At 45.9% G+C, this 17500-nt stretch overlaps 1 protein-coding gene and 1 non-coding gene across 2 annotated transcripts in view; both read left to right on the top strand.

Annotated features, from left to right (window-relative positions):
* mpdz (multiple PDZ domain crumbs cell polarity complex component) overlaps positions 1–17500 on the top strand; it is a 65094-nt gene that overhangs the window by 45713 nt on the left and 1881 nt on the right. The window contains exons 28-36 of the mRNA XM_030779463.1: positions 3239–3387; positions 7288–7371; positions 8686–8879; positions 12280–12427; positions 14661–14747; positions 14887–14983; positions 15102–15139; positions 15356–15478; positions 17392–17496. Coding sequence (XP_030635323.1) covers positions 3239–3387; positions 7288–7371; positions 8686–8879; positions 12280–12427; positions 14661–14747; positions 14887–14983; positions 15102–15139; positions 15356–15478; positions 17392–17496 — 1025 coding nt within the window. The remainder of the gene's footprint in view (positions 1–3238; positions 3388–7287; positions 7372–8685; positions 8880–12279; positions 12428–14660; positions 14748–14886; positions 14984–15101; positions 15140–15355; positions 15479–17391; positions 17497–17500) is intronic.
* Positions 10941–11012, top strand: trnaa-ugc (transfer RNA alanine (anticodon UGC)). Its single transcript has one exon. It is a non-coding gene; the product is annotated as a tRNA-Ala (tRNA).

Here is a 17500-nt window from a genome sequence, read left to right as displayed (position 1 = left end):
TGAAGATGGCTCTGGGTTCAGCACTAGGGTAGCGTGGGTCTGGGTTGGGGTTCTCCTGAAGATTGCACTGCGTTCAGCATTAGGGCAGCGTTGGTCTGGGTTAGGGTTAGGGTTCTCCTGAAGATGGCAGTGGGTTCAGCACTAGGGCAGCGTTGGTCTGGGTTAGGGTTAGGGTTCTCCTGAAGATGGCTCTGCGTTCAGCACTAGGGCAGCGTGGGTCTGGGTCTGGGTTAGGGTTCTCCTGAAGATGGCTCTGGGTTCAGCACTAGGGCAGCGTGGGTCTGGGTTAGGGTTAGGGTTCTCCTGAAGATGGCAGTGGGTTCAGCACTAGGGCAGCGTTGGTCTGGGTCTGGGTTAGGGTTCTCCTGAAGATGGTACTGCGTTCAGCACTAGGGCAGCGTTGGTCTGGGTTAGGGTTAGGGTTCTCCTGAAGATGGCAGTGGGTTCAGCACTAGGGCAGCGTTGGTCTGGGTTGGGGTTAGGGTTCTCCTGAAGATGGCTCTGGGTTCAGCACTAGGGTAGCGTTGGTCTGGGTTAGGGTTAGGGTTCTCCTGAAGATGGCAGTGGGTTCAGCACTAGGGCAGCGTTGTTCTGGGTCTGGGTTAGGGTTCTCCTGAAGATGGTACTGCGTTCAGCACTAGGGCAGCGTGGGTCTGGGTTAGGGTTAGGGTTCTCCTAAAGATTGCACTGCGTTCAGCATTAGGGCAGCGTTGGTCTGGGTTAGGGTTAGGGTTCTCCTGAAGATGGCAGTGGGTTCAGCACTAGGGCAGCGTTGGTCTGGGTCTGGGTTAGGGTTCTCCTGAAGATGGCTCTGGGTTCAGTACTAGGGCAGCGTGGGTCTGGGTCTGGGTTAGGGTTCTCCTGAAGATGGCTCTGGGTTCAGCACTAGGGCAGCGTGGGTCTGGGTTGGGGTTAGGGTTCTCCTGAAGATGGCTCTGCGTTCAGCACTACGGCAGCGTGGGTCTGGGTTAGGGTTAGGGTTCTCCTGAAGATGGCTCTGGGTTCAGCACTAGGGCAGCGTTGGTCTGGGTTAGGGTTAGGGTTCTCCTGAAGATGGCACTAGGCTCTGCTGTCTGAGCAGGTGGCGAGTCCACGGCCAGCACGACACAGGCCAGCTTCATAGTGCTCCAGAAGGGGACTGTGAGGACTCCTGCAGTGTTTTCAGATGTTAGGGAGCCATCGCTAAGGCCCTGGGACTGTATAATGGATTGCAAGCCAGTAGGGGGCACAAACTTCTCACAGAGTACTGAGTTCACCGTGTCAACAGGGCTATGATGGTCAATGTTCAGGCATATGAGGTGAAGTGCTGGGATGGACTGCACTCTTATTTAATGACAACAGGAGAGATTTTATTTTCTCCAGGTCGGATGACAGAGATTCCACCTGCTGCGCTAAGCCCAGTGTGGACTTTGAGAGAAGGAGTCGTCCGCAGTGTGACACCTCACAGCTTTTTCCTCCCGGTGGGGAGGCGCAGGTAGCGCTCGCTCACACCCAGTACCAAGGCCTGCCAGTCTGGCCTGCCGCTGGGCAACTGGCATTATAGCACAAATCATGCTTGGCTTAATGAGAGCTTTGCGGAGGTGATCCAACCCAAGATATGATGGGCAAAGATCATGGTCATCATACGGTTCCAGTGTATTAGGGCACTGGGTACACTGTGCTGGTTCACCCATAACGGTAATATAGAACTGACTGTTGCTGAGCTATGTTCAAGGCTGACTACTGCGGTTGATCAGGGTTGTGTGCAGTGGTGTGTGGGTCAGTAGGAATGCAGGCTTACGTGCAATATGAAGACTGGTATTGAGTGTGTCTGACACTGAGATAGGCTCTAGCGTGGGCTGTTGAGTGTATGTCAAGTCCCCTAGCTACTGAACTAACCTCAAGGTAACCTAGTAATCACAACTGCTGTAAAACTTTCAATACGTACCCCAAAACGTCGGTGCTAGCTGTTAGTTCAATGAGGCAGAATGTGAATATAGTGTAAAAATGCCTGCAAACCAGTCGCTGAGCTGGGCTTAAGGGGAAAGGAAGCAGTTTTTGTGCTGTAACAGTCTGTCACTGAGCTAGGCTCCAGGGATGGTTGACTTGCGCTGGGCTGTAGCTAGCGTGGGGCCTGGGCTCAAGACAAGGCTTCTGTGTTTGTGTTTTGACTGTAGTTAGCCTGTCACCGCGCTAGAGCTAGGGTGATGGGGCAGCGGGTTTACGCTAGAACCGTCTGCTAGCCTGTAACCCGAGCAAGCCCCAGGTTGGTTAAGGTCTTATATTCTGAACACGCAGATTGTCAAGTTGTATTACCCAAGGACAGCCAGTAAAAGAACAGCCCGTAGGGAACGAGGTAATTCGTAGGTAGTCACCAGGCTGCGCGGCTGAAAGCTTATTCAGGTCTGATCAACGGTGAGAAGAGATAAGAGGAAGACCGTCCTGTGACACAGACTATTATAACCTCAGTGACCTCACACGCCGTGTCACAGAGTGACCTTTTTGGTATACAACTCTCAGTCTGCAGCTAGCGCAACACAGACATATCCGCTACGAACAGACTGCCCTGGCAGTCAGGAGGTACGAAACACAACGGCCTGTATAAGCACTAACAAACAAACAAATAAATAAACAGACAACAGAACACAGGGTAGTGTGATGTGTAGGTAAGTAAAAGTTAGATGTAGTAAGATGTTAGTAAGGTGAAAGTGAAACTCTGTGTATTGTGAACAGAACTGTAAGACTTTTAGATGTTCCTGTGCCCAGATTGTCCTGTTTATAGCTTTTACACATTTATAACTGTATGTATGCATAAAAGACCTGTCTGCCTCAGTCCAAGTTCAGCCCAGTGTGTTCGATGAGTAATTCTGTCAATCATAGTCCTAGTTCACCCCAGTGTGTTTGATGAGTAATCCCGTCACTCATAGTCCCAGTTCAGCCCAGTGTGTTTGATGAGTAATCCTGTCACTCATAGTCCCAGTTCAGCCCAGTGTGTTTGATGAGTAATCCTGTCACTCATAGTCCCAGTTCAGCCCAGTGTGTTTGATGAGTAATTCTGTCACTCATAGTCCCAGTTCAGCCCAGTGTGTTTGATGAGTAATCCTGTCACTCATAGTCCTAGTTCACCCCAGTGTGTTTGATGAGTAATTCTGTCACTCATAGTCCCAGTTCAGCCCAGTGTGTTTGATGAGTAATCCTGTCACTCATAGTCCCAGTTCTCACATCTGCTTGTGCTTCTTGCCACATCTGTTTATTTCAGGCTCTGGTAGCAGGTCATCCACTCCAGCCACATTGACCTCTGACCCCATGACCTGTCCCATCATCCCCGGCTGTGAGACAACCATCGACATTTGTAAAGGGCGGACGGGTTTGGGCCTGAGTATTGTGGGGGGCTCTGACACTCTGCTGGTAAATTTATAAACACAGAGAAAGAAAACTTTTTAAATTTGATATCTTTCAAATTGGATTATTCCTTTTTCTGTAATTTTATCTATTTATATATTTTCAGGACTGTATGCTTACTTTTTTAGGTGGTAGCACTGGTCTAGCAGTATAGAAAAAAAAAAAATCAGTAGCACAAAGGCGAATTTGGGGAAAATGCTTGAAAACCTGTTTTATTATTCAAAACGAAACTGTCCTTACAAGTTTTTAAGTTCAAGCCTTTTCGAGTCTTCCCTTCCAGCTGTAACTAGAGTCACGCATGTTTGAGAATTAAAATGATTGCTATAAGTACAAATATGACCAATATATTTTTATGAAAAAACAAAATGGACTTCATGTTAAACCATGTTAACATGAGTGAACCAAATTTAGGGAGAGGCCTTTGGTTATCTGTGATTGGTTACTGTAGGCAGGGGCAGTTGGTTTTCTGTGATTGGTTACTTTAGGGAGAGGACAGTTGGTTAGTTGGTTATCTGTGATTGGTTACTGTAGGGAGGGGCAGTTGGTTATCTGTGATTGGTTACTTTAGGGAGGGGCCATTGGTTATCTGTGATTGGTTACTTCAGGGAGGGGCAGTTTGTTATCTGTGATTGGTTACTTCAGGGAGGGGCCATTGGTTATCTGTGATTGGTTACTTCAGGGAGGGGCAGTTGGTTTTCTGTGATTGGTTACTGTAGGGAGGGGCAGTTGGTTTTCAGTGATTGGTTACTGTAGGGAGGGGCAGTTGGTTATCTGTGATTGGTTACTGTAGGGAGGGGCAGTTGGTTTTCTGTGATTGGTTACTGTAGGGAGGGGCAGTTGGTTTTCTGTGATTGGTTACTGTAGGGAGGGGCAGTTGGTTATCTGTGATTGGTTGCTGTAGGGAGGGGCAGTTGGTTTTCAGTGATTGGTTACTGTAGGGAGGGGCAGTTGGTTTTCTGTGATTGGTTACTGTAGGGAGGGGCAGTTGGTTTTCTGTGATTGGTTACTGTAGGGAGGGGCAGTTGGTTTTCTGTGATTGGTTACTGTAGGGAGGGGCAGTTGGTTTTCAGTGATTGGTTACTGTAGGGAGGGGCAGTTGGTTATCTGTGATTGGTTACTGTAGGGAGGGGCAGTTGGTTTTCTGTGATTGGTTACTGTAGGGAGGGGCAGTTGGTTTTCTGTGATTGGTTACTGTAGGGAGAGGACAGTTGGTTTTCAGTGATTGGTTACTGTAGGGAGGGGCAGTTGGTTATCTGTGATTGGTTGCTGTAGGGAGGGGCAGTTGGTTTTCAGTGATTGGTTACTGTAGGGAGGGGCAGTTGGTTTTCTGTGATTGGTTACTGTAGGGAGGGGCAGTTGGTTTTCTGTGATTGGTTACTGTAGGGAGGGGCAGTTGGTTTTCTGTGATTGGTTACTGTAGGGAGGGGCAGTTGGTTTTCAGTGATTGGTTACTGTAGGGAGGGGCAGTTGGTTTTCTGTGATTGGTTACTGTAGGGAGGGGCAGTTGGTTATCTGTGATTGGTTACTGTAGGGAGGGGCAGTTGGTTTTCTGTGATTGGTTACTGTAGGGAGGGGCAGTTGGTTTTCTGTGATTGGTTACTGTAGGGAGGGGCAGTTGGTTATCTGTGATTGGTTGCTGTAGGGAGGGGCAGTTGGTTTTCAGTGATTGGTTACTGTAGGGAGGGGCAGTTGGTTTTCTGTGATTGGTTACTGTAGGGAGGGGCAGTTGGTTTTCTGTGATTGGTTACTGTAGGGAGGGGCAGTTGGTTTTCTGTGATTGGTTACTGTAGGGAGGGGCAGTTGGTTTTCAGTGATTGGTTACTGTAGGGAGGGGCAGTTGGTTATCTGTGATTGGTTACTGTAGGGAGGGGCAGTTGGTTTTCTGTGATTGGTTACTGTAGGGAGGGGCAGTTGGTTTTCTGTGATTGGTTACTGTAGGGAGAGGACAGTTGGTTTTCAGTGATTGGTTACTGTAGGGAGGGGCAGTTGGTTATCTGTGATTGGTTGCTGTAGGGAGGGGCAGTTGGTTTTCAGTGATTGGTTACTGTAGGGAGGGGCAGTTGGTTTTCTGTGATTGGTTACTGTAGGGAGGGGCAGTTGGTTTTCTGTGATTGGTTACTGTAGGGAGGGGCAGTTGGTTTTCTGTGATTGGTTACTGTAGGGAGGGGCAGTTGGTTTTCAGTGATTGGTTACTGTAGGGAGGGGCAGTTGGTTTTCTGTGATTGGTTACTGTAGGGAGGGGCAGTTGATTATCTGTGATTGGTTACTGTAGGGAGGGGCAGTTGATTATCTGTGATTGGTTACTGTAGGGAGGGGCAGTTGATTATCTGTGATTGGTTACTGTAGGGAGGGGCAGCCTGGCTGAGTTTGGGCTAAACAGGCATTTCTACATGTAGTATATCTCTTTGACACGCTATGTTCAGAGACGTCATCCAGTTTGAAAATGGGCTTCCCTGTTACTTTGGATTTGTTTAACATTAATTTTAGCAGATTAGCTCCACTGAGATTAGCTAAGAGGAGGCAGCAGGATGTGCTGTTCCAGACACAACATAAAACTCACAACAAAACAACAGTCCAAACTGGACAATCATATCAATTGAAACCTACAGTGGCTTTAAACCCATTGGGCCTCATTCACCAATATCTTCCTACGTTTTTTCTTAAATTTGTTCTTGAGAAAGGTCCTAAGAATAGGCCTACGTCAGATTCATGACGTGTTCCTTAACCGCAGAATTGTTCGCATCTTTGTTCTTATAATGATGAATCCCATTGTGCTTGTAAACTGAAAGCGTGTGCTGGTAAACGTTCATTGTACAAAAGTATGAATAAATATGCACTACATTCTGGAGTGTTACATGAAGTGTTAGAGTAGTATAATTTATTTTAAAAGATCATAAAGCTTTGTGAAGTAGTGAAAATAATTATTAAAAATATAATACATGATAAAATATTATTGTAATTTAAATCCTATAATATTATACAACTATGGAATTGAAGGAAACGCAATAAACAGTTGATTTGCACAAACATGTCAGCACTCAAACGTGCTCTTGAGTGTGTGTAGATTCTATTCTTAAGAACAAATCCCAAATAAGAAAACACAGGTGAATGTCAGAAAACTGTGTAAGTGAGTTTTAAGCATGGTTGGTGAATGAGGCCCGTTGAGAGTCACTAGGCTCTGGAGCACAGGTTCTGTCTGTGTTCTGCTCCAAACAGAGGAGGCAGAATACTGAGTTCATAATGTTTCATCTGATGCCTGACAGAGAATGAACTTGCTGGCCTGGTCATAAACAAGCCGAGGGAAATCTTTCGGCCACTGTGGGTTAAACCAGTAGGAGGGTGTCGCTCAGACGAGCTGGCCAGGACCGATTGATCCGGTTCAGTGGGTGTGATTTTTGTGATGTTTGTGTGAAACACATTATTGATTGCTGATTGGCTGTTGTGTATTGATGAGGTGAGAGCGGATTGGACAGTGGTATGCAGGGCGAAGTTTGAGCTCCTCTCTCTCTCTTTTCTCTCATTCTTTTCTTCTCTGGATTCTGTGTGTTCAGTGAGGCCTGACCGCTGCACACACACACACAGCTGTTTGTGCGTGTGTGGCCACAGCAGACAATATACAGACCTGGAATGTAGCCTTTGGCTCTGAACACAGACACACACACACACATACACACATGCACACACATGCACACACATGCTATACTTTATATTTCATACTTTATGCTGCTATACTTTAATTGCATTCTCTCTTTCTCTCCCTCTCTTTCTCTCCCTCTCTCTCTGTCTCTCTCTTTCTGTTCATCTCTCTCTCTCTCTCTCTCTCTCTCTGTCTCTCTCTCTCTCTCTCTCTCTCTCTCTTTCTATTCATCTCTCCCTCTCTCTCTCTCTCTCTCTCTCTCTCTCCAGGGTGCTATTATCATTCATGAGGTGTATGAAGAGGGAGCTGCCTGTAAAGATGGGCGTCTCTGGGCAGGAGATCAGATCCTGGAGGTGAGACACTGGTGTGAAGAGTTGAAAATCTGACAGAATAACATGTCTTCAAATCTCAACATAATTACACTATGATTGTTGTAATTGTTTTGAACAGCACCTGGGTAGCGATGGTTTCACTCATAGGTCATTAGAGCTTGTAACTGAGCGTAATTATGTGTAGTAAGACATTGACCTGTGGCAGCCCTTTTCACTGTGTATACAGTCAGAATGGTTCTGTTTTAAACTTCGTGCACTATAGTCACTCCATAAGGTGTCGTTGTCATTTTCGTGTATGGCCCTAATAAATGTAACTAAATGATACTGATCTGATGTAAAATGATGATATTCAGTCAGAGAGACACAGTAAAGTGACTTTAAGATCGGCTGTGGAAACAGGTGAGTGATGAGTTTTGACCTTGTGTCACATGATTTAATCAAACCATAATTATATTTTAACACCAGAAGCACTTTGACAACTACAATGCCGTATCAGCAGGGATGACCTTTGACCTGGCATCAGTAGGGCATGACTTCTGTGGTTGTATACCTGTTAGTCAGGACAAACCTCCCAATGACCCGGCCTGAGATGCACTGAGATCTCCTCTCTTCACCTCAGTGACATAATTACTCCATAACTCCCCACTGAACTGATCCCAACCCACTGGACTGATCCCAACCCACTGGACTGATCCCAACCCACTGGACTGATCCCAACCCACTGGACTCACACATAAACACACTGCTGAGCCCAAACACAAACCCTGCCACACTCAGACAGGGTTTAGTCTAATATTAACCCTGCCACACTCACACAGACAGGGTTTAGTCTAATATTAACCCTGCCACACTCACACAGACAGGGTTTAGTCTAATATTAACCCTGTCACACTCACACAGACAGGGTTTAGTCTAATATTAACCCTGCCACACTCACACAGACAGGGTTTAGTCAAACACCATCTCATTCACGCAGACAGACCTTAATCTAGAGCCTAATGCTAACCCTGCAGGTTTTCACTCCATTCATAACAACATGACGGTAGCCATGCCTGTTTGAACACTCTAACACTAATCTATGCACAAATAAACAAGCAAAACATATGAACTGGAAAACAGAGAATCATCTGTGCCTCTGCATTTTTGGTTCCATTTCACCGTGTAGTCAACTTCTTATTTTCATTTCTCAACAGAAAGCAAGGCAAAGGTGTGTCAGGGAACTGCAGTGACACCTCTCTCTCTCTCTGTCTCTCTCTCTGTCTCTGTCTCTCTGTCTGTCTCTCTTTCTGTCTCTCTCTGTCTTTCTCTCTCTGTCTGTCTGTCTCTCTGTATCAGGTGAATGGTATAGACCTGCGTGTGGCGACTCATGATGAGGCCATTAATGTCCTCCGTCAGACGCCTCAGCGGGTCAGACTGACCGTCTACAGGGACGAGGGCCAATACAAAGAGGAGGAATTATGGGATGTCTTCACCGTGGAGCTCCAGAAGAAGCCAGGGAAGAGCCTGGGTCTCAGCATTGTGGGCAGAAGGTACTGGAACCACTTAAACTGGGCAAACTGGGAATGTGAAAGCTTTTTAAGTAATCTTGCTGATCTGTTTTAGCAAGGTCAGCAGAGCTTTCTTTTAAATCAAGGAAAAAATTTTAGTCTGCAGCCGTGTGTGTGAAACGTCTTAATGCGGTGAATGCAGCATGTCATGTGAACTCAGAGTGTAAACAGCGCTGAGAGTGACTCACACACTTTTACAGTGTGTGTGTGTGTATGTGTGTGTCTAGGGATTATTGTCAGGAATGCCTCTGTTTGCTAAACCTTGTTTTATTGTTTATCTTTTGGGTTTGGAGAGGTGTGAAGGGTGGAGTTGTGTGTGTGTGTGTGTGTGTGTGTGTGTGTGTGTGTGTGTGTGTGTGTGTGTTTGTGTTTCTGTCAGTGACTCATAGCCCGGTGAAGAGATGGATGAGTTTTCATAGTGGTGAAAAACCACACCAGAAAGACAGAGAGAGAGAGAGAGAGAGAGAGAGGGAGAGAGAGAGATTAATCTCTGGCAAAAACATTTTCTATGGTGTGAGGAGAGACTGTCAAATAGACAAACCACATTATAACACACGCACACACACACACGCGCGCACATACAGGCGCACACACACACACACATACAGGCACACACACACGCACATACAGGCGAACATACACACACATACACACACACACACACGCATGCACACACACACGCACGCACATACAGGCACACATACACGCACACGCACACACACATACACGCACGCACATACACACACATACACGCACACATACACGAATGCACATACAGGCACACATACATGCACACGCACACACACTCACACTGTTCTCTCTCTCTGAGTGAATGAATTCTCTAGGTCTGAGGTATTTGACGTGAGCAGTTATGAAGTGTTGAGGTCTGACTCCTACAGCACAGTAAATCTGTGTGTTTATAAAAAGAGACAGGAAAATGATAGAGTCTTATGCACATGAGTTCACAACACATCACTCATTCACTGCCAAACAGAGAGCTGTCAGATACACTCACACAAACACACACCCACATACACACTCACACATGTTTGCTATTTTAGGCCCAGTAGCACTTAAATGCTCTCATATTTCTTTGAGAATGTGTTTTTATTATAGGTAATGTTAACACTCATTCAAAAATTTTCGATACTGGCACTGGTACAATACCTTGACTTCAATACCGGTTCCTGAATGATACTTTTTCGATGCTAATTTGATAAAATCCATAAGCTAAAGCTACACTCAAACAATATCTAATGTTACATGGTGGTCCTAGTTTAAGTCATTGGGACCACATCAATTACATTAACGTTGAATTTAGTGAGCAACCATGTACAAGTTGGCTGAATCTTTATGTTTTCTAAACCTTGCCTGTTAAAATCCCAGCCATAGCGCATGAGGGGGAATCTGGTGGTGGGGATTTTGGAGCAGGCTCTGTGATGTTGGGTGGATTGGAATAATGAGAAGAAGATGGCTGTGGTCTGTTCTTCTTGCGGTCAAACACAGAGCAACAGAGCAGCGTTTCATCAACAGAGCAGCGTTTCATCGACAGAGCAGCGTTTCATCGACAGAGCAGCGTTTCATCAAATTCGTTGTGTTCCTGGTCTTGCCAGCAATGTCCTTTTTGCACAGGCCTATATCGCATCGCGTACCATTGCCCTGACAAAATGGAGCCACACTTTTGATCTGTTACACATTTTTACACCGAATATACACTGCACACTGTAGTCAAGCCTCTCAAAGTACAACACACACGTGAGCCCGGTCTCTGGACTTAACATAGTGTTTTTCCTACATGCCTCTATGACATGTTCCTGTAACGTTATGTGAAACAGCCAATCACCAGCATTATTAAATCTTGGTACAAACATGCTGCATGCTTATTGGCTCACTGACACTGATGAGATTTACTCCTTAGGCATTGAAATTTGGTACCAATTGACAAGGAATTTTTCGATACTCGACAGTATCTAAGCAGTTTGGTCAGTGCCATAGAAGTATTGAAGTTCGGTATCTAGCCCTGCTATAAGGCTCGTTGTACTTGGGGATGTGGCTCAGTGGTAGAGCGCATGCTTTGCATGCATGAGGTCCTGGGTTCAATCCCCAGCATCTCCATTAAATTCAGCATGTTTCGGGGGCAGTCGTGGTCTAAAGGTTAGAGAACCGGGCTTGTGACCAGAGGGTCGCTGGTTCAATTCCCAGGCCCGACATCCACGGCTGTGCGCCCTTGAGCAAGGCACTTAACCCTAATGCTCCCCGGGTGCAGAGGAATGCTGCCCATTGCTCCTGTGTCTGTTGTGTGTTCACTACTGGTGTGTTTGATGGGTTAAATGCAGAGGACAAATTCACTGTTCACTGTGTGTGTGTGCAATCAACTTTAAAAGGGCTCTCTTTTAACAAACTAAGTGCATGGTCGAAAGCGCATGGTGTAAGTGCATTTAGGCCGTGTCCACTTTTGCTTGTTTAATGCTGGATAATTTGACTGTAAAGTAAGGTTGTTTAATGCTGGATAATTTGACTGTAAAGTAAGGTTGTTTAATGCTGGATAATTTGACTGTAAAGTAAGGTTGTTTAATGCTGGATAATTTGACTGTAAAGTAAGGTTGTTTAAAGCTGGATAATTTGAGTGTAAAGTAAGGTGCAGGGTTCAAAGGGGTCGTGCTTAGTCTCTTAATGAATCGTCGGTGTGTTTGGGTGTAACATGTAATAAACCAATCAGAGTGTCAGCTCCCAGTCCCTGTGCTGGCACCTTGACGGATTGCTATTACAGTGGCGGACTTTTCACCTGGATGAAAAGAGCGATTCACTGCCAAACAGACAGAGCGAAATCAGACAGACAGACAGAAAATCTGCAGAAACAGCAGGGTTCCATCAAAGCTCCCCGAGGTGAAGCAGACGGTGAGCGTATCCTCGTCTTCTGGCATCACCAGGGGGGTATTTCAGAAAGCGGGCTCAGTGAAAACTCAGAGTCAGTTAACTCAGAGCAAGTACTAAATCTCCTAATAGAAAAGCCCTATGGCTTCGCTTTTCTAGGAGAATAAAGCGACTCTTCTGTTCTAGGTTTTTGTTGGTCCAAACGCAGAGGCTTTTTCTTGCATTCAAAATAGCAATGCGCCAGCGATGCGTCTGACCACACCTCATTTTAAGACCAACCTCCCAGATGGACGCAAGTTCATTTGCTATTTAAACAACGTGTGTGCTGGATGGGAAGACGACAGCTGCGTTGGTCTGAAGCTTTGCAAAGACACTTGCATTTTGGTTTGCGCCGTGTTGTGCGGGTGTAAGAATTCATTCAAGCCGTTCCACCGGAGGAGTTCATATAACTCAGTCAATTAACCAGTTAACCTGGAGATGCACTCTCCCCTGCCCTGTGTCTTCCCAGGAATGACACGGGTGTGTTTGTGTCGGACATCGTAAAAGGGGGCGTGGTGGAGTCAGATGGACGCCTGATGCAGGGTGATCAGATTTTGTCTGTTAACGGTGAAGATGTCCGCTCTGCCACCCAGGAGTCTGTCGCTGCACTGCTGAAGGTAATCAGTCAGTCCAATCAATCAATCAGTCAGTCAATCAGTCAGTCAGTCAGTCAGTCGGTCGATCAGTCAGTCAATCAGTCAGTCAATCGATCAGTCAGTCAGTCAATCGATCAGTCAGTCAGTCAATCACTCAATCAATCAGTCAGTCACTCACTCCGTCAGTCAATCAGCTCAATTCTTCAATAAAATCTGTGCCAGTTTATCATTCTGTCTGTTCCTGTGAGAGCAGAGGGAATTTTAGGCCATTCACTGGCTGTGATAGATTATGCTGTCTCTTGCTCTTAGGAAGATCAGTGTTAAGATGCTGAAAACCCACCAGTCACAGCCAGCAGAAAGGAAAACAGTCCACGAATGTGATTTTCTTTACTGTAAGAGCACCATGGTGAAGAGAGAGGAGTGAGAACTTCCCCTTTCATTCTTCAGCCTCAGTCCAGATCAGTCCTCTAAAACAGGCTTCTTCAGCCTCAGTCCAGATCAGTCCTCTAAAACAGGCTTCTCCAGCCTCAGTCCAGATCAGTCCTCTAAAACAGGCGTGTTCAGCTTCAGTCCAGATCAGTCCTCTAAAACAGGCTTCTCCAGCCTCAGTCCAGATCAGTCCTCTAAAACAGGCGTGTTCAGCTTCAGTCCAGATCAGTCCTCTAAAACAGGCTTCTCCAGCCTCAGTCCAGATCAGTCCTCTAAAACAGGCGTGTTCAGCTTCAGTCCAGATCAGTCCTCTAAAACAGGCTTCTCCAGCCTCAGTCCAGATCAGTCCTCTAAAACAGGCTTCTTCAGCCTCAGTCCAGATCAGTCCTCTAAAACAGGCTTCTTCAGCCTCAGTCCAGATCAGTCCTCTAAAACAGGCTTCTCCAGCCTCAGTCCAGATCAGTCCTCTAAAACAGGCTTCTTCAGCCTCGGTCCAGATCAGTCCTCTAAAACAGGCTTCTCCAGCCTCAGTCCAGATCAGTCCTCTAAAACAGGCTTCTTCAGCCTCAGTCCAGATCAGTCCTCTAAAACAGGCTTCTTCAGCCTCAGTCCAGATCAGTCCTCTAAAACAGGCTTCTCCAGCCTCAGTCCAGATCAGTCCTCTAAAACAGGCTTCTTCAGCCTCAGTCCAGATCAGTCCTCTAAAACAGGCTTCTCCAGCCTCAGTCCAGATCAGTCCTCTAAAACAGGCTTCTTCAGCCTCAGTCCAGATCAGTCCTCTAAATCAGGCTTCTTCAGCCTCAGTCCAGATCAGTCCTCTAAATCAGGCTTCTTCAGCCTCAGTCCAGATCAGTCCTCTAAAACAGGCTTCTCCAGCCTCAGTCCAGATCAGTCCTCTAAAACAGGCTTCTTCAGCCTCAGTCCAGATCAGTCCTCTAAAACAGGCTTCTTCAGCCTCGGTCCAGATCAGTCCTCTAAAACAGGCTTCTTCAGCCTCAGTCCAGATCAGTCCTCTAAAACAGGCTTCTTCAGCCTTGATCCAGATCAGTCCTCTAAAACAGGCTTCTTTAGCCTCAGTCCAGATCAGTCCTCTAAAACAGGCTTCTCCAGCCTCAGTCCAGATCAGTCCTCTAAAACAGGCTTCTTCAGCCTCAGTCCAGATCAGTCCTCTAAAACAGGCTTCTCCAGCCTCAGTCCAGATCAGTCCTCTAAAACAGGCTTCTCCAGCCTCAGTCCAGATCAGTCCTCTAAAACAGGCTTCTTCAGCCTCAGTCCAGATCAGTCCTCTAAACAGGCTTCTTCAGCCTCAGTCCAGATCAGTCCTCTAAAACAGGCGTTCGGTTTTCCCCTGAACCAAACAGTGTCCTCAGATGCACGCGCCCTCTTCCCTGGGTAAAACTCTGCCTGGAACTGCACGATAAGGACAGGAAGACGCAGGACTCCAGACTGGATCTGAAGAACCCTCCTCTAAAAAAGACATTAAAAGAAGGGATTAACATTGAAAACCATAGAGAAGTGGAAGCCTTAGGTCAGGAGTGACTTTAATAAAGCCTAAAGGAGAACCAGTCAGGCCTCTCATCTCCACATCTTCAGTCACACATCAGTCTGTTCTGCCTCATCTTCACCAACATTCACTCCAGTCTTCCCAGGACAAGCGTCTCTTTTCCAGCCCAGTAAACCGTAAACACACAATATAAAACAGGAGAGTCAAATTTCTGATGGATTTCTGTGAGATGTTTGCCGTCTGCCATGTGAAAGATTGCAGTTTTGTGGTGTTTAAACGGAAGCTCTGATCTTTGTTGTCATTTGCTGTTTGTGATGTCAGTGCTGCGTTGGACCAATTAAAATGGAGGTGGGCCGTTTCAAGGCGGGACCTTTCCACTCAGAGAGGAGACTGTCACTGAGCAGTCAGGTGAGGGCCATGGAATTTGGGGTTTTTCTGTTTTTTCTCGTGTTTGACTAGTCTTACATCAGTGAAATGATTTTCTCTCTCTCTCTCTCTCTCTCTCTTTCTTTCATGCTTTTTTCTCGTCTCTGTTGTCTCTGTGTAGATGAGTGAGACAGGCAGCTGTAGACTCACCATGGCTTCATCCTGTGGGCCAGGAGGATTTCAGCTCGACTGTGACAACAGCTGTAAGAGTCCAGAAGGTGTGACAGCTGTCTTTCAGTGACACAGCCTGACCTTTCGCTGGGATCTCCTTCATTTCTTTTTATTTGGTTTATATAAAATAACATTTATTTTATTTGTCTTGTTTCTCTCAACCAGCACTGGAGCAGGACATGAGGACTGTGGAGTTCACTAAGGTCAGACTCCATCCCTCGTCACTGGATCCGTCTTTAGACAGATCTCACACAGGACCACGCGGTCCTTTTTCAGAGAACTGACCGTGGTTTGTGTGTGTGCTGTGTCAGGGCTCCTCTCTCGGAGCCGGATTACGCTCATGCACCGAGCTGTTGTGATGATTATGAAGTTGAAGTGTGTGTGTGTGTGTGTGTGTGTGTGTGTGTTATCTCTCCCAGGGTCCGTCAGACTCCCTGGGCATCAGTATAGCGGGCGGAGTGGGCAGTCCCCTGGGTGATGTGCCAATCTTCATCGCCATGATGAACCCCACTGGACTGGCAGCCCAGACTCACCAGCTCAGAGTAACTGTTTAACCTTTCATTCTATACATACATACATACATACATACAAACACACACACACACACACACACACACACACACACATATATATATATATATATATATAGCCCAGACTCACCAGCTCAGAGTAACTGTTTAACCTTTCATTCTATACATACATACATACATACAAACACACACACACACACACACACACACACACACATATATATATATATAGCCCAGACTCACCAGCTCAGAGTAACTGTCTAACCTTTCATTATATACATACATACATACATACATACATACATACATATATATATATATATATATATATATATATATATATATATATATATATATCCAGTATCCAGAAAATCCAGCGTCAGGTTTCTAAGACTTATAACACGCCCTCAGAACTTTGTACTACACAATCTAACTGTTTTATATCTGTAACTTGACACCACATCAACTACCTAACCTTATTGTATCTACATCTACAGTCAGAGCGTCATGAGGTTCTGTCTGTAGTGTGTGTGTGTGTGTGTGTGTGCGCGCGTGCGCGTGCGCCTGCACGGGCCCCTAACTCACTCACACACTGAGAGGACTATTACTGCCACAGTAGGCCTAATGACCTCTCTAATTGTTAAACATCTATAATTCAGAAGGCCGGAAACACAGTACTCAGCTCATGTCTCAGTCTAACCTCTATACATCTATAACTATACAGTTACATCTCTGGATTACTCTGAGACAGAGATTTAATCTAACCTCTATACAGTTACATCTCTGGATTACTCTGAGACTGAGATTTAATCTAACCTCTATGCAGTTACATCTCTGGATTACCCTGAGACAGAGATTTAATCTAACCTCTATACAGTTACATCTCTAGACTACTCTGACAGAGAGATTTAATCTAACTTCTGTACACCTTCATCTTCAAATTACTGTGACAGAGAGATTTAGCAGTTTAAGATTAAGATTAAAATTAAGATTACTGCACTTGCTCTGTAGTTATTAATTAAGATTTCTGACACAGTACTTTATCGCCAACTTTATCACAAACTGTTAAAATATTCACATAAATATTCACTAGTTTTCTGAGCCTTCCTACTCTCAGGATGTGCGTGTGTGTGTGTGTGTGTGTGTGTGTGTGTGTGTGTGTGTGAGTGTGAGTGTGAGTGTGTGTGTGTGTGTGTGTGTGTGTGTGTGTGTGTGTGTGAGTGTGAGTGGAGTGTGTGTGACTGTGTGTGTGTGTGTGAGTGTGAGTGTGTGTGAGTGAGTGTGTGTGTGTGTGTGAGTGTGAGTGGAGTGTGTGTGAGTGTGTGTGTGTGTGTGTGTGTGTGTGTGTGTGTGATGGTATGTGTGTGAGTGAGTGAGTGAGTGAGTGTGTGTGTCTGCTTTATAATGACACACAGGTTGGTCATTGTGTTCCTGTGAAATACAGTCCTTTGTGAAGACACCAGAAGAGCAGTCTGCCATCTGGAACAATAAATTCAGCCAAACGCAAAACACAGAACAGGCCTATTGTGTGAACGCCTGCAGGGGCAAATTTATGTTTATTGAGGAGAAGAGTGAAAAACTGGTCACAAAGGCCTTAAAAACGAGTGGAGAAGAATTGCCTTCTGTTTGACTCGTTCACGCGCACACACACACACACGGTTAGAGGAATTCCAGCAGGGCAGGCCTTGGGTAATGGATAGTGGTTGGATACAGACTGCAACATTCATCAGATCAGCAGTCATATTCTCATTAGAACATGGCGGCCTGACGTCTCCTCTCAGAATAAGACATTTTAATTACCGGCTACAGCTGTGGGAGTCTGTGTGTGCCCAGAGCTGAGGCCGTCTTGTGGGGCTGTGGTTTGTGTTGATATGAGACTGTAGGTCTGTAGAGACTGTGTGTGTTAACGTGATAATGTTGCTCAGATTGGGGACAGAATCGTGAGCATCTGTGGAACATCTACAGAGAGCATGACTCACAGTCAGGCTGTGTCCCTGTTAAAGACCAGCACTGGAACCATACAGCTACAGGTGA

Source organism: Chanos chanos, chromosome 7 (genome assembly GCF_902362185.1).
Source record: "Chanos chanos chromosome 7, fChaCha1.1, whole genome shotgun sequence".
In the NCBI taxonomy this organism is placed as follows: Eukaryota; Metazoa; Chordata; class Actinopteri; order Gonorynchiformes; family Chanidae; genus Chanos; species Chanos chanos.
Note: the sequence above shows the minus strand (reverse complement) of the source record. Positions and strands in the feature narration are given on the sequence as shown.